The 12,378-nt window shown below is 38.9% G+C and overlaps 1 protein-coding gene across 3 annotated transcripts in view; it reads right to left on the bottom strand.

Moving 5' to 3' along the window:
- Window positions 1-12,378, bottom strand: part of mre11 (double strand break repair nuclease mre11) — a 99,555-nt gene that overhangs the window by 16,600 nt on the left and 70,577 nt on the right. For all 3 annotated transcript variants that reach the window (XM_070094755.1, XM_070094757.1, XM_070094756.1), the window contains exons 10-11: window positions 10,405-10,562; window positions 9,030-9,162 (exon numbers count right to left, since the gene is read on the bottom strand). In XM_070094755.1, coding sequence (XP_069950856.1) covers window positions 9,030-9,162; window positions 10,405-10,562 — 291 coding nt within the window. The remainder of the gene's footprint in view (window positions 1-9,029; window positions 9,163-10,404; window positions 10,563-12,378) is intronic.

The raw sequence follows: 12,378 nt of genomic DNA, 5'->3' as shown, positions 1-12,378 counted from the left end.
AAACCACCTCAACAACCCCTCTTCAGCCTTCTGATTAATACTTTAGTAACTCCACACCTACTACAAATTCTCTAAAATATTTACACCACACACTGCCTTTAGACACATCTCCATTGCTTCCAGCCGCCTCCTTGCTGCAGCATTTACAACCCATGCTTCACACCCATATAAGAGTGTTGGTACCACTATACTCTTGTACATTCCCTTCTTTGCCTCCATGGATAACATTTTTTATCCCCACAGATTTCTCAAAGCACTACTCACCTTTTTTCCTTTATCAATTGTATGGTTAACCTCATCCTATATAAACCCATCCGCTGACAAGTCAATTCCCAAATATCTGAACACATTCACTTCCATACTCCTCCTCTCCAATGTTTTATCCAATTTTCTTTATCTAAATTGTTTGATACTCTCATCACCTACTCTTATCTATGTTCACTTTCAATTTTCTATCTTCACACACCCTTTTTGTCTCAAATATAAAAGATGGGTGGTAAATCTTGGAAGCTTCTACTTACATTCAGCATCCACGGGACTCTCCTATGTACTTTTCAATAGTTTGTAGTTCTGTAATATATAACATATAAATATATATACTGTAGTAGTAGGATGGTAGACAGCAACTGCTCAGGAAGGTATTACCGTCCTACCAAGTGAGTGTAAAATGGAAACCTGTAACTGTTTTACATGATAGTAGGATTGTTGGTGTCTTTTTTCTGTCTAATAAACATGCAAGGTTTCAGGTACATCTTGCACTTAGGTCACACTACACATACATGTACAAGCGTATATACATGTATACCCAACCCTCTAGGTTTTCTTCTATTTTCTTGTTAGTTTTTGTTCTTGTTTATTCCCTCTTATCTCCATACCAAGAGTATACCTAGAGAGGGTTTCAGGGGTCAATGACCCCATGGCCCAGTCTGAAACCAGGGTCTGATCAACCAGGCTGTTACTTCTGGCTGCATGCAAACTGACATATGAACCACAGCCCGGCTGATCAAGTAATGACTTGGGTGCCTGTCCAGTGCCTTCTTGAAGACAGCCAGGTGTCTATTGGTAATCCCCCTGATGTATGCTGGGAGGTAATTGAACAGTCTTGAGCCCCTGACACTTAGTGTTGTCTCTCAGTGTACTCATGGCAACCCCTGCTTTTCACTGGGGAAATATTGCATCTCCTGCCAAGTCTTTTGCTTTCATGGGGGTGATTTTCATGTGCAAGATGGTACCAATCCCTCTAAGATTTTCCAAGTGTATATTATCATATATCATTCTCGCATGCATTCCAGGGAATACAAATCAAGGGACTTCAACCATTCCCAGTAATTTAAGTGCTTTATCGTACTTATGTGTGCAGTGAAGTGGAAGTGGAACAGAATTCTTCCTCCATAAGCCATGCGTGTTGTAAGAGGCAACTAAAATGCCGGGAGCAATGGGCTAGTAACCCTTTCTCCTGTATACATTAATAAAGTTATGAAGAGAAACTTGTTTTTCTTTTTGGGCCACCCTGCCTCGGTAGGATACGGCTGTCTTGTTGAAAGAAGAAAGAAAGATTTATATATACAGTGGAACCTCGGTTGTCAAATGGACTAGCTGTTGAACAAATCGGTTTTCAAACTGATTTGTTTGATTTGGTTTTTATACGTGATCTTGGTTGTTGACCGACAATGCTCAAATCACATGATCACCAGGGTCCACAGCGTGGGTCTCAGTCAGCATAGTGACTAATGCGCGTGCTGTGAATATCTCTTGAGCTCTTGCTGTGCATCTTGTGAAGGTAATGAAACGGCCTGGTGGTTAACGCTCTCGCTTCACACGGTGAGGGCCTGGGTTCGATTCCCAGCCAGAGTAGAAACATTGGATGTGTTTCTTTCCACTTGTTGTCTATGTTCCCCATCAGTAAAATGGATACCTGGGTGTTAGTTGACTGGTGTGGGTCGCATCCTGGGACACTTACCTAAGGAGGCCTGGTCACAGACTGGGCCGCAGGGGCGTTGACCCCCGGAACTCTCTCCAGGTAAACTCCAGGTAAAAGAACAAAATTTGATGCCTTATTTTGGGCTATTTCCAGTGTTCCAGTTGACAAAACTCATAGCTATTTTGCTAACACTCGTTTTATTCTATCAAATGAGTACAAGAAACTGCCCATTTACCTATTTCATCTACCCAATAAAATGATTTGACATTACTAATTTGGCCAATTTGACACAAAATTCAAGAAAGGTCAATTTCAAAATTGGGCTCAGCATAAACAATGCAGACAATTCTGGCACTAAAATAACATTTTATCTGTTCATTAGTCACATCTCCATGCCATCTAATATTACACTTGCTTGTCATTTTGAACTTTTATTCACACAAAAAGTAAAAGATTTACTGTTATTCAGACTATTGCATAACTGTATAAATAGTATCAGCACATTTGTGTATGCATATGAGACCCAGAAGTTGATGCTGATTGGGCACATGACATGATGTGTTTACTCTTGAACACAGGCAAAAATTGAATACAGTGGAACCTCAAAAATCGAACGTATCACATATCGAACGTTTCGAAAATAGGACCATTTTTTCGGACAAACTGTGTCCCTATAATCGAATGCGCCCCTATTTTCGGACCGCCGGGTACGGGACCTGTCTGCCGGCCCGCTTTGTCCGCGTCCCCACGCAAGCGCCGTGAGCAGTCTAGCTTTGTTTATGCTTGAGTGAACACTAACCTGCGCTCTCATTCACGCATTTTACGATTATTTTGTTGTGTTTAGTGTTTGTGGGACTGTGAAATAAGCTGCCATGGGCCCAAAGAAACTTGCATCTAGGGGAGTAGGAAATGAATGGTTGGGGCAATTGGTGTAAATTGCTGGCTAGACAGATACCCCTGTGGTAAAGAAAGTGAGAAACACCATAGATGTTAGGTGGGCTGAACTGGAATGACCTGACTAGGGGTCAGGTAGGTGGTGATGGTTGCCGATATGATGCTTTCCAGGGCATAGTTCTAGCTGCTCAGTCAAATTATGTTCCAAATAGGGAAATCAGATCAAACAAAAATGATCCTAAATGGATGAACAATAGATTAAAATATCTGATTGGTCAAAAGAGAGGCATATATAGGCAAATCAAAAGAGGAGAGGGGCAATTAAGAAATCGATATATTCAGTTAAAGAGAGAAATAAAAAAGGGAATTAGAAAAGCAAAAAGAGATTATGAGGTTAAAGTTGCAAGAGAATCGAAGACTAACCCAAAAGGATTCTTTCAGGTATACAGAAGTAAGATCAGGGACAAGATAGGCCCACTCAAAAGTTCCTCGGGTCAGCTCACTGACAGTGATAAGGAAATGTGTAGAATTTTTAACACATACTTCCTCTCAGTTTTTACACAGGAGGATACCAGTGATATTCCAGTAATGATAAATTATGTAGAACAGGACGATAATAAACTGTGCACTATTAGGGTCACAAGTGACATGGTCCTTAGGCAAATAGATAAATTAAAACCTAACAAATCCCCAGGCCCTGATGAACTGTATGCAAGGGTTCTAAAGGAATGTAAAGAGGAGCTTAGCACACCTTTGGCTAATCTTTTCAACATATCACTACAAACTGGCATGGTGCCAGATAAGTGGAAAATGGCAAATGTGATACCTATTTTCAAAACAGGTGACAGGTCCTTAGCTTCGAACTATAGACCAATAAGCCTAACCTCCATAGTGGGAAAATTTATGGAATCAATAATTGCCGAGGCAGTTGTAGCCACCTTGAAAAGCATAAATTAATCAACGAATCTCAGCATGGTTTTACAAAGGGACGTTCCTGCCTTACGAATTTATTAACTTTTTTCACTAAGGTATTTGAGGAGGTAGATCATGGTAACGAATATGATATTGTGTATATGGACTTCAGTAAGGCTTTTGACAGGGTCCCACATCAGAGACTATTGAGGAAAATTAAAGCACATGGAATAGGAGGAGAAATTTTTTCCTGGATAGAGGCATGGTTGACAAATAGGCAGCAGAGAGTTTGCATAAATGGGGAGAAATCAGAGTGGGGAAGCGTCACGAGCGGTGTTCCACAGGGGTCAGTGTTGGGCCCCCTGCTGTTCACAATCTACATAAACGACATAGATGAGGGCATAAAGAGCGACATCGGCAAGTTTGCCGATGACACCAAAATAGGCCGTCGAATTCATTCTGACGAGGACATTCGAGCACTCCAGGAAGATTTGAATAGACTGATGCAGTGGTCGGAGAAGTGGCAGATGCAGTTTAATATAGACAAATGCAAAGTTCTAAATGTTGGACAGGACAATAACCATGCCACATATAAACTAAATAATGTAGATCTTAATATTACGGATTGCGAAAAAGATTTAGGAGTTCTGGTTAGCAGTAATCTGAAACCAAGACAACAGTGCATAAGTGTTCGCAATAAAGCTAATAGAATCCTTGGCTTCATATCAAGAAGCATAAATAATAGGAGTCCTCAGGTTGTTCTTCAACTCTATACATCCTTGGTTAGGCCTCATTTAGATTATGCTGCACAGTTTTGGTCACCGTATTACAGAATGGATATAAATTCTCTGGAAAATGTACAAAGGAGGATGACAAAGATGATCCCATGTATCAGAAACCTTCCCTATGAGGATAGGCTAAGGGCCCTGAAACTGCACTCTCTAGAAAGACGTAGAATTAGGGGGGATATGATTGAGGTTTATAAGTGGAAGACAGGAATAAATAAAGGGGATGTAAATAGTGTGCTGAAAATATCTAGCCTAGACAGGACTCGCAGCAATGGTTTTAAGTTGGAAAAATTCAGATTCAGGAGGGATATAGGAAAGTACTGGTTTGGTAATAGAGTTGTGGATGAGTGGAACAAACTCCCAAGTACCGTTATAGAGGCCAGAACGTTGTGTAGCTTTAAAAATAGGTTGGATAAATACATGAGTAGATGTGGGTGGGTGTGAGTTAGACCTGATAGCTTGTGCTAACAGGTCGGTTGCCGTGTTCCTCCCTTAAGTCAATGTGACCTGACCTGACTAGGTTGGGTGCATTGGCTTAAGCCGGTAGGGACTTGGACCTGCCTCGCATGGGCCAGTAGGCCTTCTGCAGTGTTCCTTCGTTCTTATGTTCTTATGTTCTTATGAGAGTGGTGTGAGACTTGTTGAGCTTGCCAGGATGTATTGGAAAAACAAGTCGACCATCGGTTCTATCCTGTCAAAGAAAGAACAAATCAAGGAAGCTGATGTTGCAAAAGGTGTTAATATAGGGAGTGGATGAGGTGCCTTCTTCAAAGATTAAGGAGATTTGTGCCAAGTGGAATGAAGTCCAAATGTTTGTGCAGAAGTACCACCCTGAGCAAGCTGAAACAAGCCATCTTTGCAACAAGTTCAGTGACAGAACCATGTCCCATTTTAGGGAAATGTTAAAGAGGTGCCAGAAACAGAGGACTGTGGACAGTTACTTTGTGAGACAGGGGTCCAGTGACTCTCAAGCTGGTCCTAGTAGCATTAAAAGACAGAGAAGGGAAGTAACCTGAAGTCCTCATGGAGGGGGATTCTCCTTCCAAACACTAACCCCAGCTCCTTCTCTCCTCCTCCCTATCTTCCAGATGCCATCACCAATCTTCAATAAATGTAAGTAAAAATGTTATGTATTACTATACATAATTAAAAACTATAGTATTTGTTGTATGTAAAACTGTAATTAATCTCTATAAAATGTATTTTTGTGTGAATATTTTTGGGTTCCTGGAACAGATTAATTGTATTTCCATTATTTCTTACGGGAAATATTGCTCCGAATTTCAGACTTTTCGAATTTAGAACTAGCTCCTGGAAAGGATTAAGTTCGATTTTTGAGGTTCCACTGTATTTCTGCTACTTTGAGCTCAATTTCAAGCTAATTTTAGTCTTTAACCCTTTGACTGTTTCAGGCCCCTTTCTGAAACTCATTCTATGTCGCTAAATTTTTGAAAAAAAAAAAAAAAATTATTTTTCTTATGAAATGATAGAGAATCTTTTCCTGATGGTAATGACACCAAAAGTTCGACATTTGGTCGAAAACTCATGGAATTACGCTCCTGCGAAGTTAGTGGTCTCGGCGACATATGAGTATCGGCGATTTCGCCGACTTTGAGCCCTATTTTCAGCCAATTCCGTTGTTCCAGTTGACCAAACTCATAGCTATTTCTTTAGAATTCCATTTTATCTATCAGCTGAGTACAAGAAACCTCCCATTTACCAATTTGGACTACCCAATATTGTGGTCAGAAATTGGCAATTTGGCCAATTTCACACAAACTAAAAAAGATGCCAATTTCAAAATAGGGTCCAGAATAAACAAGGTAGACATTCTTGGCACTAAAATAACATATCCTCTGTTCATTAGTCACATCTCTAGACCCCTCTTATATTATTATTGCTTTCTATTTTGATTTTTTATTCATACAAAAAAATACAAAATTTACTGTTATGCAGACTACTGCATTATTGTAAAAATGGTATAAATAATATCAGTGCACTAGTGAAAGAATATTAGACTCCCCAGTTGATGTGTATTGGACGTGTGGTGTGATTTGTTTACTCCTGAACATTGGTAAAAATAGAACATTTCTGCTACTTTGAGCTCAGTTTCAAGGTCGTTTTCATCGTCAAAGTAATGAAAATCATCTCTATTTCTGTAATATGTTTTCCATTTTATCACCTAAGACCATGAAAACGCAAATACATCGATAAATACTATACGAAAATACACCTCAAAGTCGGCGTTTTAATCCAAAAAAACGATCAGTTTTTTTTTTCTCATTACGCACTGTGTGCTGCAGGATTTTTTTATGTGGTGCACACTAACCACACAGACCCATTCTCTCACATGTGGGCCTACCAGCTTTCTTCCGCTTGATTTGAAGCAGCTAGAATTATTGAGTATATATACGTCTGAAACACTGGCTCGTTAGGCGTATATATACGACCAAAACAGTCAAAGGGTTAAACCTCTGAAAATTATCTCCGTTTCTGTAATATATCTATCATTCTATCAAATGAGATCAAGGAAACGAGAATACAACCATAAATGCCATGTGAAAATACACTACAAAGTTGCTATTTTAAACCAAAAACACATTCTGCATTGCATGCTGTAGGAATTTTTTTTATTCTGCACATGCAGAATGACCATGCAAACCCATTCTCTCACATGTAGGCCTACCAGCTTTCTCCCACAAGATTTAAAGCCACTAGAATTTTGCCATTAGCTCTTCTCTGACATGTAAGAGGCAGTTAAATTTTCATTAACTGTACAGTATTTCAGTTAAATTTTCATTTAGTATTAATTTTTACAGTTTCCCTGTGCTCTATAATTTTATACAGTGTTTTACGTAGTAGTTAGTACATTATTATTAATAAATTATTTTGTCACTTTTGGTCTGGATTAATTATATTTACATTATTCTTTATGGGAAAAATTGGTTTGGTTGTGAACCATTTTGGTTGTTGAACCAACACCTGGAATGAATTAAGTTCGACAACCAAGGTTCCACTGTATACAGTAAACCATTATATTACACAGATTTATTTGCCATGTTTTGGTTATTGCAATGTTGAAAAATTGCAGCACAGTTTTATACAATAGTACTTCATAAAATTGACTTAACAAGGTTCCATTTGTAGGCAAGGAAAAAATTTCAATGGCTCAAGCTGCTGCTTTGTTGCGGGTTTGCCAAGCAATCATGGCACCCAAGAGGTACACGAGTGCTGCTGAAAGTGGCAAGAGTTAATGACGAAAATAGAGATATTTGACAAGAGATAGCCTTTGACCTTACTGAAGCGTCAGTTTGTACAATTAAAAAGAATGAGGTTAAATATACGAGTTTGTGTAATGAATAACTGACTTGAATGATTGAATTATCTGACTGACTTACTTGACTGACTGACTTAACTGATTTAATTGAATGACTGATTTACTTGACTGACTGACTGACTGACTGACTTGGCTGACTTACTGACTTAGTTACACTTTTTTAACTGAAGAGGATCCTGATAAATCTAGAAGTGCTTGGAAATGGTGTCTCGAGCAGATGATGCCTTACAGTCAGCTGTATAATGTACTGCAGGGTAAAATAGCTCAGAAATCAATTACAGAACTTATGCGCACTCCAGTATAACCATCGACTTCAATACCAGAACCTCTATCGTCCACCTCAGCCCAGTAGGGCCACAGCATAACTCTGCATTCTCGTCACAATCAACAACAAACACCAGCGCCCACAATTTAAGGTAAGAAACACAGTGGTACCTCGGGATACAAACTTATTTCGTTCCAGAAGGCTGTTCTAGTGCCGATACCGAACGAATTTATTCTCATAAGGAATAATGTAAATTAGATTAATCTGTTTCAGACCCCCCAAAAATACACTTACAAAAGCACTTACATAAATATACTTACGTAAGTGTTCGAGTTTTTAGCTGTTCGTATCCCGAGGTATCACTGTACTATTATTTCTGTTGCATTTACTAATCTTAAGCAGTAAAAACAACATAATACATCACAAAAATGAACTACAATTACATATTCACTTTTATTTTTGTAAGATCTAGAGGTCTAAAACGAAGTTGTTTGGCTTTTTTGGGGCTCCCAGGAATGTAACCCTATTTTTCTCATATATTCTTCAGTTTATCTAATACAGATTTACCTAACACGGTGTTTTCAGGAACATAACTACTGTGTAATATAACGGTTTGCTGTATATATGAGACTGATATGAGAGCAAGCCACAAGGACTGTGATCCCCAGCACCATTAAAAAAGTAATGTTATCAAATAACCCGCACATAGGTGAGAGGAGCTCATGACGTTTTGGTTCGACTTGGACTGTTTACAAAGTCACACTGTGACTCTGTAAATGGTCCAAGTCAGACCAAAATGTCATCATGAGGTCCTCCTAAGTGCACGATATTTATGTATTGTTCCTGTCACAGTATTGTGCCTTCTTGTTATTTAAAAAAGTAATATATCAGTAAATATTGTATATTACAAACCTCTTCCTCTTCTCTCTTAGGATCACGAGTCATTCTTTCCAGTCGGTACATGATGACATCCTCCTCAACGTCATCTTCTACAAATTCTTTGTCAAGAGATAATATATGCTTTTTTGTTTTTTCCAACTGATGCCTGTGAAGAAAATGATCATAAAGATAAATATGAATTGATTTCTCTTAAGAGTTATGATAACCTAGTACACACAGGTATTGATGAAACAGGGGTGAATCATTACCAAGTACAGTGGACCCTCGCCTAACGATATTAATCCGTTCCTGAGAGCTCAACGTTAGGCGAAATTATCGTTAGCCGAATTAATTTTCCCCATGAGAAATAATGGAAATCAAATTAATCCGTTCCTGACACCCCAAAGTATGAAAAAAAAAATTTTACCACATGAAATATTAATTTTAATACACACAAACTGAAGAAGACATGTACAATTACATGACACTTACCTTTATTGAAGATCTGGTGATGATTGATGGGATGGGAGGAGGAGAGAGTCTTAATGTTTAGAAGGGGAATCCCCTTTTTTGTGTTAAAATGTATCGCTAGGCGGATTTAACGTTATGCGATGCGTTCGTTAGGCAAGGGTCCACTGTACAGCCTCTTCTCACTTAACGACTGAGTTCCGTTACTAAGATCATGTCGGTCAACGAATTCATCACTAAGCAAGGAGCATACTATAATGGTAGTGGGTTTGTGTCAACCATCTTTGATAGTTTTAATGTCACCTTTGCACAATTTATAACATTTTTAGTATATTTTTAAATGTTTATACAATAGTGTACTATATACAGTTGACCCCCGGTTTACGATATTATTTCATTCCAGAAGTATGTTCAAGTGCCAGTACTGAACGAATTTGTTCCCATAAGGAATATTGTGAATTAGATTAGTCCATTTCAGGCCCCAAAACATACACGTACAAACGCACTTACATAATTGGTCGCATTGGGAGGTGATCGTAAAGCGGGGGTCCACTGTACTGTAATAAACAGAATAGAGAAAATCAGCTCTAATATACATTAATTAGGTATGCATACTGGTCGCTAAGTGAGAAGAGGCTGCAATATCTACTCGAACAACAGTATCAAAACTACTTGAGAAAGGAGACCACAAGCATCTATACATTTTCTTAATCATAATGTGTGCAAGTCAAGATTTAAAAACTTTATTTTTTTGTTTTCCTTTTGGGAATTTTTTTTTTTAAGTATGGTTCAGCAAGGCTACTGGTACAATGACTGTTTGACTGTTATATGACACCCACATGTCAAAACATGAAAAAAGTAATTTTTCTATATCAGTAAAAATTGTAAGACATCAATTATAGGAAAAGTTTTTTTTATTGTAAATGAGAGGAGAGCTTACTTGACAATTTCACTGATGGCATCTTTGTCATCTTTCTCCACAAAAGATCGGACAGCACTTGCCAAACCTCGCTCTGTCAGCAAAAACAGCTGTTGGTTTTGATCCTCAAGTCCTGCAAAGTACTGTTCCACCAGGTCCTCCACACGTGTCTCTGATACCTAATACACACACCACAAACATTCTAAATATTGTTCAAGCTCATTCATTAAAATCTCTACAATATTATTCATTCATTAAAGATGTATATCACTTGCAGGTTTTTATTATTCTATATAAAACTGATTCAATACATAATCATTTAATGTATTGCTTTTTGTGTGAGAGTACTTGTGGTTGGGGATTTCAATGCAAAAGTGGGTAAAAATGTTGTGGAGGGAGTAGTAGGAAAATTTGGGGTGCCAGGGGTAAATGAAAATGGGGAGCCTTTAATTGAGCTACGTGTAGAAAGAGGTTTGGTAATAATACAGTGGACTCCCGCATACCGATTTTAATCCGTGCAAGAGGGGTAATTGTTATGCGAAATAATCGGTATGTGAATGAATTTTCCCCATAAGAAATAATGGAAATAAAATTAATCCGTGCAAGACACCCAAAAGTATGAAAAAAAAATTTTTTTTACCACATGAAATGTTAATTTTAGTACACACAAACTGAAAAAGGCATGCACAATTACATGACACTTACTTTTATTGAAGATCTGGTGATGACTGATGGGATGGGAGGAGGGGAGAGAGAGTGTTAGTGTTTAGAAGGGGAATCCCCTTCCATTAAGACTTGAGGTGTCGAGTCCTTTTCTGGGGTTACTTCCCTTCTTCTTTTAATGCCACTAGGACCAGCTTCAGAGTCACTGGACTTCTTTCGCACAACATATCTGTCCATAGTGGCCTGTACCTCTCGTTCCTTTATGACTTCCCTAAAGTGTTTCACAACATTGTCAGTGTAATAATCACCAGCACGGCTTGCAATAGCTGTGTGAGGGTGATTTTCATCAAAAAAGGTTTGCACTTCAAGCCACTTTGCACACATTTCCTTAATCTTTGTAGTAGGCAACTTCTTCAATTTCTCTCTCCCCTCCTCTGAACCAGTTTTCTCAGGTCTGGCCTCTTGCTCTTGAAGTTGATCTATCAGCTCATCAGTGGTTAGTTCTTCATTGTCCTCCTCCACCAACTCTTCCACATCCTCCCCACTAACCTCCAACCCCAAGGACTTTCCCAATGCCACAATGGATTCCTCAACTGGCATAATCCTCTCAGGGTTAGCCTCAAACCCTTCAAAATCCCTTTTGTCTACACATTCTGGCCACAGTTTCTTCCAAGCAGAGTTCAAGGTCTTCTTAGTCACTCCCTCCCAAGCCTTACCTATAAGGTTTACACAATTGAGGATATTAAAGTGCTCTCTCCAAAACTCTCTTAGAGTCAGTTGAGTTTCTGAGGTTACTACAAAGCACCTTTCAAACAGAGCTTTTGTGTACAGTTTTTTGAAGTTTGCAATAACCTGCTGGTCCATGGGCTGCAGGAGAGGAGTGGTATTAGGAGGCAAAAACTTCACCTTAATGAAGCTCATGTCCCCATAAAGTCGCTCTGCCACGTCTGTAGGATGACCAGGGGCATTGTCTAACACCAGTAGGCACTTAAGTTCTAATTTCTTTTCAGTTAGGTAATCTTTCACATTGGGGGCAAATGCATGGTGTAACCAGTTATAGAAAAAGTCCCTAGTGACCCATGCCTTACTGTTTGCCCTCCACAGCACACACAAATTCTCCTTGAGGACATTCTTTTGCCTGAACGGTCTGGGAGTTTCAGAGTGATACACTAATAAAGGCTTAACTTTGCAATCACCACTAGCATTGGAACACATCAACAAAGTAAGCCTGTCTTTCATAGGCATATGTCCTGGGAGTGCCTTTTCCTCCTGAGTAATGTAGGTCCTGCTTGGCATTTTCTTCCAAAACAGGCCTGTTTCATCACAATTAAA

The sequence above is a fragment of the Cherax quadricarinatus genome, chromosome 47 (assembly GCF_038502225.1).
Source record: "Cherax quadricarinatus isolate ZL_2023a chromosome 47, ASM3850222v1, whole genome shotgun sequence".
NCBI classification, from domain to species: Eukaryota; Metazoa; Arthropoda; class Malacostraca; order Decapoda; family Parastacidae; genus Cherax; species Cherax quadricarinatus.
Note: the sequence above shows the minus strand (reverse complement) of the source record. Positions and strands in the feature narration are given on the sequence as shown.